This window comes from Mercurialis annua, linkage group LG7, assembly GCF_937616625.2.
Source record: "Mercurialis annua linkage group LG7, ddMerAnnu1.2, whole genome shotgun sequence".
NCBI lineage: Eukaryota > Viridiplantae > Streptophyta > Magnoliopsida > Malpighiales > Euphorbiaceae > Mercurialis > Mercurialis annua.
In genome coordinates, this window is record NC_065576.1 from 3,688,265 (window position 1) to 3,697,406 (window position 9,142).

Genomic DNA, 9,142 nt, shown 5'->3' on the forward strand with positions numbered 1-9,142 from the left:
AAGTTTCAGAATCTATTTGGTTCAGCAACTTGTTATGGGAGAGGAAAAAATTTAGTTCATTTTGATTAATTTGTCAAGTTAACTCAATAAATTAAATCGATTTGATTTAATTTCTGATGAAATTTAGTTCTATCGCAGTTAGGAGTTTAAAAATTTCAATTAACTGAATATTCTTTTATTTATTTTTTATAATTAATTTTATTATTTTTAACAATTTAACCGAATTAATTCAATCGGTTTACTTTTATATTTTTAAGATTTTAATTAACTCGATTAATATCAATTTTAAAAATAAAGTTATTTAGATAATTCAATTTTAGTTAATGAGTTTTTAGCAATTCCTCACTTCCTTTAATCTTTCAAATCACTAAATCAAACATTGCCTTAAATTGCTTAAATTTTAGAATCAAAACAAGTGGAAAAAATTTAAGATGGAAGGAAAGGAAAGGAAGAGAAATATTTTTTTTGTTTCTTATCAATCTTGTATTCATGATTCTTTATATGTCTGAAAATTACATTACATGTTCAATTTTTCAACTGAAAACAACTGATGTAATTTTTCTAACTTCTTCTGTATAATGATCTGTACTTTACATATATCTACTCCACCAAATAAATGCTGTACATCTATCTGTTAACTCGATAATGCCATCGATGAAGCCAACTCCCCGATTATCATACCGATTGAAGAATTTCGCTTCCGCCCTTTTCTTTAATCTTTGGAGGAGATTTCAAAACCTTAACTTGAAATTTTGCCTGCAGAATTCGAAGCTGAAAACAGTAAATTCCCAATTCTGAAACTCTATGGTGAGTAAAAAGAGTTCATGAACCAAACTAATCTTATTTAGTATGCATAAAATGTTCATCACCTTCTCATCAGAGCCAAATGCAATTGCATCTGCAGGATGAAATCTGGTCGGAAAATTTGGAGGCACCCGATTCCGTCTACCGTCATTACTTCAAATGTAAGGACAACATAGTCTCAGACACAAGAATTCCAAAGTAAATATATATTACAAATTATTGGGTTTTCTGTGAATTTTAAAAACTCATAATTTCTTCGACGACTTTTAGGTATTATATAACCGGAATCTCTTTTGTAGATGAACTTTAGTTAAATGAAACTAAAGTATCCTGAAGAAAACAATGAGATTTTAAAATAATAAAAAACAATGTATTTTTGACATAACATGATAATAATATTCCGTATGTATAATTAATACAGAAATATGCATCTTATTTCCCACAACTTACCTGGTGACAAAGGTGCCATGTTCGCTCCGCAAATCAATCACGTAAAAGCCACCGTTTTTGTAGCTAATCCGTGCATGCTTTTTTGAGACCTGGAATCGGGGACGACAACAATAAGCCTTGACATACATACCATAAATGTAAGGTTTAAGCCATACAGTGGCAATCAAAACTTACCTTAGGCGAGGGTATGACTATAGACTTCCCCGGAAAATCATTCTTTGATTCACTCCTGGAATTACAACGACGCATTCAAATAAGTATCTTATGAAAGATGATAGCATAAATGAACTCAAAACACTCTTATGACTTGATAAGAATTTATCAAAATTTGAAAAAAAACATACCCGACCATACAGGGCGCGTTCTCATCTCGGATTAAACGGATAGGTTCAGAAATGGCAGAATTGTCTCCACATGGTAAAAGAAACCATCTACAAACAGATAATATAGTTTTTTAGAAAATGTAAAAATTTGAAAGTACGAATATAGCTATGGTAATGAAGAATAAAAAGTACGTACTCTCCGTCAAGAGCACGCTCTAGTGCATCATCATCTTCAAACCATGTTCTTAATTTGTCATTGGCCTAGAGAAAATTCCAACCAAAAATTAGAATAAATAGCATATCAAAATCTTAATAAACTTGCAATGAGCAATAATGTAACCAAAGCTACCTACTTTGTCTGAGAGTCTGCAACTAGGAGGTCTTCCTTCAAGTTTTGAACTGCAAATAAAATAAAAAAAGAAGATAATTACTACAAAAATGACACGGAGGAAGGTGAAATCGGCAATATTTGTTTATGCACTATTAATCAGGATTCAAAGATTATGAAATGGTAAATTCTTTATTGTAATATTCATTTGTATGTCTAATACTTTTCAAAAATAGAAATGAAATTCTGCATGCACAATTCATTAAACATAATGAGAGTATTACAAACTAAACATTTTTAAAATAAAAGAATATTCTTAAATTCTAACAAGAGCTATTAAGCCGAAAGAACTCAAAATCTTACCTATTACCGCCTAAGACCCAACTGAGCATTAGGGGCATTCCGATGTCAATAAAAAATCTTCCACCGACTCTTCCCGGATGTGGTATGCGATACTTTGTCAAGAACTGAAAGCCGTGGCAAATGTTAGAACACTTCCTCTGTTAATTTTCCTTTTCATTCTCTTCATTTAGTTAAAGAACAAATATGCTCACCGACAATGGACCAAGGCCTACGCCCAAATATGCTTTATAAGTTGAAGCCATAATTGCAGCCATTCTTGCCATTCCATGGATGACAGCAACTCGAAGTTTTCTAGCACTCTCGTAGCTGTCAAGAAAATTTGGAGTCGGTAATCAAGTTAAGATACTACAATACCTTATGCTATAAAGGAAGAGACTCACAGAACAGCAACAGATTCTTTTGTTCAAAGTTAGGCGTAATCAAATTGCTTATAACTTATAAATGACACATCAAAGCCTTGGTAATATAGATGCTTTATATACAAGAAAAATGAGATGCTTTATAGTACTTTACCTCCTTAGAGATGAAACGACATCAACGGGATTTCCTGACTCGATGCTTTGATTCCATTGCTTCTCAAGCTCCAATGCAAGTTGATAACCATCCTGTCACAGCATACCACATGCATTGAGGTTTCAGCTTAGTCATTAAGCATCTTCACTGGGTAGCCGGCACTTGACTTTTTAATGTCTCATTATTTTCCAATAAAGGTTCATTTCACACCTCGTACTTGGGACGGAAGATCAAAAGAGTCCAATTATGCAGGTTTGAACAAAACAATCCACAAATTGTCAATTTTGGGTCTGTTTACACCCTAATATGACGTCTCTGACGTCATTCTTGATGGTTAAAGGTGTAAAATGACCCAAAATTGACAAGTTCTGGTTTTTTTCCAATAACACGAACTTAGGCTCTTTTGTCTTTCGTCACAAGTTGGAGGGTGGAAATAAACCTTTATTGCATTATTTTATTATTAGTTGATTCTAAGAGGGTGTATAGTCAATTTACATTTAGACAATTGAGACAGTCCGAAGCCGGGAAGCATAATCAAAAGCATAAGCGGTAGGTAAATATTACAGGATATGATATTAGCCTTAGGAAATCCTTATATGGGAGATGAGAAACCAAAATGTAGCGTGTCAAATGCCGATTTTTAATCATAATTTAGAGAACTTGAAGCAAAGTTTACCTCAATGGCCATGCAACCTCCTTGACCCAAATTAGGCTGCATGGCATGAACTGAATCGCCAAGCAATGTCACACGGCCCCTTCCCCATGTAAAAATGGGTTCTCTGTCATATATATCACGTCGAAGAATGGCCTCCTCATCTGTGGCGTTTACCAAATCTATGACATTATCACACCAACCCTCAAATATTTTCAGCAGCCTTTCCTTTTTACCTACATAAAGATGAATGATAGAATTGGTAAGATGAAAATTAAAAAGCACCATTGTTTTTACCTTTTTTATATGTGTCGACCATCTAAAACTTCTTTGTTATTTACTTAGAATTGGTCATTTCCAATGTTTTTTCATGTTGTAAATACAAAATCTATATTTTTTCTATGAGGAAATTATTGGGGTTCCGAGATCAGAATCATGGTTAATTTAAATATCCGTATTTTTCATTAGTCCATTGGATAGAATATAATGAGCATAGAGAGCATCTGGAAAGTATTTACCATTGGGCTTATCCTCGCCACCTGCTGGCTCATTGTAAAATGCATACCATTGCATCTTTCCGGAACCCACATCCGAAGAAACAAAGTATTGTTTATGACCCAAAAATACCCGATACCTTCAGAACAGAAGGCTTAGGATCAGTATCAACAATTTGACACACAATCTCATTGGTTTATGTATAGAACATACAGAATCTGAACACCGCGGCAAATAATATAAAAACAGCAAAATAGGCACACAATGGAACTGAGCGTACCCAACAGTCTCAATATCAACAGGCACAAAATCTGCAATGCCAGTATAGCAAGTGTAGCCCGAGTATACAGGATCCTTCTGCCCAAATAAGTTCTTCCTCACCTAAGTACAATATAATAGTAAAACATTTTATAAGTGAATGTCTTTGTTAAATATTCTCGATGAAAAGACATTGATACGATCATATACCTTTGACCAAATTCCGTCAGCACCAACTAGGAGGTCACCTTCAAATTTCTCTCCATTCTCAAGCATCACAGTAACCTAAGCTTATATATTGCAAAAGTACAGTTCAATTAATGTGATAAATAAACTTGATGAAACACTATAGAGCAACAGAATCAGTTAATCAAACAAATTCAAGATGTTTTAAAATTATAGCAAAGACTTGATATCTCGTACACTCTGCAAGCAAAGATGATTTCAGAAAAGGACAGTTTCCGAAAAAGTACCTGACTGCCATTATCCACAAAATCAACAACATTGCTTGCATTCATAATCACATCTTCTCCGACAGCACGAGCTAGGATCTGTTGCAAAGTCATTCGGCTAATGACTCTTGTGACTGGGAGTCCCCGTTCTGCGGCAGGAGTGAAGGTATCAAACTTGCAGTACCTGATAACCAGTTATTTAACATTCAATATGATTGGAGACAAACACTCAGTTTAGCACAGCAGGCAGAAATAATTAGCTTCTAACATTCATTTAGTTTTAAGAGTTCGTTCTACGCCTTAAGCAGCTTACAGTAAATAAAATGAAAACACAAGGACAAAAAGTCAATAATTTCCAATTCACCTAAGCTTGCAAGTTGTCTGTTATCGCCTTTTCTGCTCGGCAATTTAGCCAATACCCAAAAACCACCATAGTAGCAATATTTGCAAACATACAGCATTAGTTTCTACCTTTTACGCCATAGTTTATTAAATTACCACCTTAAACCAACTTGTTCAAACTCCCGAATGAGCATATCTCACTCTTAACACAGACTTCTCGACCTCAAAGATATATCTATGCGGCACAAACACGGATACCAAAAAACACTTGGACACGAATACGACGAAACGGTGTTATTTTAAGGTTTCTTATCTTAAAAATGAAGTTCTGTATCCGAAACGCCAAGTTTCCGACATGTTTTCGAAACAAAAAAACGTTTATCTAATGAAGTGCAGTGCTACTTAGGATATAGTACTACTAAATTGCATCTTCTTTCTATATATATGCATCGAAAGCTGATCAACTTTCGTCACAAACTATGCATCAAACTAAGAATATGATAACTAACTCCCACATATCAGATAATAGCTACAGCTACAGATTATGTTATTCAAAATTAAAAAGGAACATCTAATCTAACAATTCCATTCATTGAAAAGTCAGAACTAACAGAGTCATACAGGTTCAAATATAATTAATAATTTAATCCCCACAATAACAAGATCCATTACCTATTTCTTCAGTCACAATCAGTTGATTTTAAAAGAATATTAAAATAACAAACATGTATCATGTCCATCAATAAACATCACCATAGATACTGAGTCACATACCAATTAACACAACCTTAAATAATTAAAATCCAACAAAACACAACCTTAATAACATTAAATTCAACAAAGAGTCAATTAATAAATTTAAAGAAAAAGCAATAAAATTTGAGCAAAAAACATACCAAGTACCAGAAACTCCATCAACAAGACCATTAATTCTATCACCAGTAATACAGCCAGCTCTCAAAACTTCATCAGCAACATCCAAATCAATAGCCTCCAAAGCAGCTAATGCATTACTTTGAATCTGAATCGGACCTCTGTACTGTCCCTCTCCTCTTATAGCACTCAAATCTCTCTCAAAAACTATAACTTCAAACCCCTTTCTTTTAGCTGCCAAAGCAAAAACCAGCCCACCAATCCCACCTCCAGCCACAAGAATTCTCAGTTTCTTGTCCTCCGAGCCTCTCCGGTTCAACTCAGTCACTGAAGCTGACTCAGTCACCACAGCTTTCACTTGTGTAACCTTACTTTTCTTGGTCTTGAAGTGCACACTGTAGCTTGGTAGAGATGAAAACTCAGGTGCAGAGGTGTTGTTATGGTTAAATATCGGATGGGCCCTTGAGAAAAGTGAAGTTGATGGGTTGATCGAGCTGCAAAAAACAGCTGAAGAAGCCATTTTTGTGTTCTTGAATAGCCCAAAAACCAGAAGCAAAAACACTAAAAAAATATTAAAATTTTCTTGGTTGTTGAATTGAGTTTAAGTTGTGAACTTGTGGACCAGTTTATGTTATTTTAGCAGGGTGAGAACCAAGAAATATAGTGATGGTTATAGTTCGGTGGTGGGGCTGTGGAGATTATGAGCCAATCCATGGATGGAAACTGAAGCCACAACTAAGGAATACTAATCGTGCAGATTGGGATGCCATATGTTGCTTCCTCACTAAATATCTTCGGACACATGTTTAAGTCTCTGTGGCCGTTTCTCGTTATGCGGTTGTTAAAAAAGGATAAAGTTTTTAAACTAATGAAATTGCCTCGCTTTCACACTTGAATTTATTTTTAAATGGGAAGATTATTGTAACGTTCAAAACGCTTGTTTTTCATACTTTTTACTATTTGTTTTTTTGAAAGTTAAATATAATTATTACTAAAAGATAACAAATTGTATTTTTAAAATATTTTACTTTTATCAATATTAATTTTAATTTTTATATTTAATATATTTTAATTTTAATTTAATTATATTTATTTATAATTTTAAATAATATAGTATAGCTTTACTAACGTACATGCCAGATATATTTTATATCTACTTAATTTTTTTATGAGGTATATAAATTAAAATATAAAAAAATAATTCTTTACCATGTTATGTTTATTTTTTTATTTTTTTAATTAAAAATTACTCCCCCCGTCCTATTTAGGAAGTCCCGCTATTTTTTTACAAATATTAAAAAGATAAAAGATATAGTATATTTTTTATCTTTTTGCTTATTAATTGTGATTTACAATTGTATATATCTTGAATTATTTTATAAGTGTGTTTAATTATTAAGATAAAATAAGTGATAAAGAAGAAAGTTTAAGCTAAAAAGATGAAACAAAACTTTTTAAGTGAAAAAAAATGACAATGGAATGGGACCAATGAAGCATTAATTTTATAATGAAATGTGGTATTTGTAATTAAAATCTAATTGTAATAAAATCTTTTTAATTACATTACCATTAACAAATTCAAAAAGTGGTTAGAAATATAAAAGCCATAAAAGAATTAAATTTCTCAGACTGATAAGTTTTATTAATATACATCTATACTATATATAAAAGCACGGATGGGGGGGGGGACAGGCAAATTTATTGAATAATCCTTTTCAGTTTACTACTAACTAAAAGTTTTATAGTCATTAACTAATTAGTTATTTAATTAATCACTATTGTAATTAAAGTCCTAATTAGAATAGATAGCTAAATTATCTACAATTTAGTTTTCAGTATGTATAAAACTAACTAAATTGTCTCCAAATTAGTAGGAATACATATCTTTTAGTTTAATTGAACTACAAGATTATATTTGGTCAATATAATATTATTTAAATTTATATCTTATTATTTTTAAAGATATTATTAATAAAATTAAATTAATTATTTAATTATGGTTATTATAAAACCAAAAGAGAAATAAATTCAGCATGGAAAAAAATTTAATAACCGAATATATTATATTTACTTTTAAAAAAATTCTTAACTAATTTAATATTAATTATAAATAAAAAATTGATATAATTATAATAAATTTATTTATATGTTCATTGACGAGTTACATTACGAGCCACGTGCATAGCATGTAATGCGAAACTAGTATAATTGAAAAGAGAGAAGTAAAATCGAACATTAACTTAATTATTGTGCTACAACAACACCGACTTTTTTTTATTTATTAAAATTTAAAAGGGAGAAGAAAAATAGAACATGAACTCCTTAATTATAGAGAAAATTGCACAAAACACTACATTTTCTAATTTATTTGCAATGAATACCTCAATTTTAAAAGTTTATTTTTTTACCTTATTTTTCTATTGTTTTTAGTTGTACTCCCAACTAAATTTAATTTATTTGTATTTTTACTCTCCTTTCTATACACACATGCACACCTCATTTTTCTTTTCTTTTTCTCTCTCTTCCTTTTCTCTCTCTTTTTTTTCTCTTTCCTCTTCCTCCTCCTTCTCCTTCATTTTCGTCTTTTTCTTCTTCTCTTCTTCTGCAACTTTTTCTTTTCATTTTCTTCCATTGAATTTCTTGCAAATTCTATTTAAATTTCCTATAATTTATTTAATATAATCGATTTATAACACAAACAATCAGAGATCTGAAACAAATAAGAAATCAAAGATGAAAAAATCAATCGTGTTCGTCTCAGAGAATTTGAAGCAACGGAATATTACGCCATCGTCACCGTCATATCCTCTTATTATGGATCTTCTTCTTCCTCTTTCTATTTTTTTATGTATTAATTTTTTGTTCATACGTTTGAAATTATTGTAAACTGTTTGAAACTGTTTTTAAGAAATCGTTTTAAATTATTTGTTTGAAACCTTTATAAACTGTTGAAAACTTTATAAACTGTTTTATAACTAATTTAATTTTTTTATGCAATGTTTGAAACTGTTTTAAAAATCCGTTTGAATCTGATTGAAACCTTTGTAAACTGTTTAAAACTTTTATAAACTGTTTTTGAAATTTTTGTAAGCTATTAGAAAATATTTTATTTTTAAATGTTTGAAACCTTTATAAATTGTTTAAACATTTTTAAACTGTTTTAAACTGTATTTAGATCAAAGTTGCAAATTTTATTTTATGAAACTGTTTGAAACACTTGTAAACTGTTTGAAATTTTTGTAAACTGTTTGAAACTGTTTTTGTTTTAAACTGTTTGAAACGCTTGTAA

The 9,142-nt window shown here is 31.1% G+C and overlaps 1 protein-coding gene across 1 annotated transcript; it reads right to left on the minus strand.

Moving 5' to 3' along the window:
• Positions 1-443: 443 nt before the first annotated feature.
• LOC126655766 (zeaxanthin epoxidase, chloroplastic) lies at positions 444-6,636 on the minus strand. The gene is made up of 16 exons (XM_050350059.2): positions 5,877-6,636; positions 4,660-4,822; positions 4,397-4,471; positions 4,209-4,309; positions 3,952-4,067; positions 3,458-3,669; positions 2,782-2,873; positions 2,460-2,574; positions 2,269-2,372; positions 1,931-1,976; positions 1,774-1,838; positions 1,599-1,685; positions 1,429-1,483; positions 1,255-1,343; positions 870-957; positions 444-756 (listed from the first exon to the last, which is right to left on the minus strand). The coding sequence occupies exons 1-16, from the start codon at positions 6,371-6,373 to the stop codon at positions 676-678; spliced, it is 1,986 nt and encodes a 661-aa protein (XP_050206016.1). The 5' UTR covers positions 6,374-6,636; the 3' UTR covers positions 444-675.
• Positions 6,637-9,142: the final 2,506 nt, after the last annotated feature.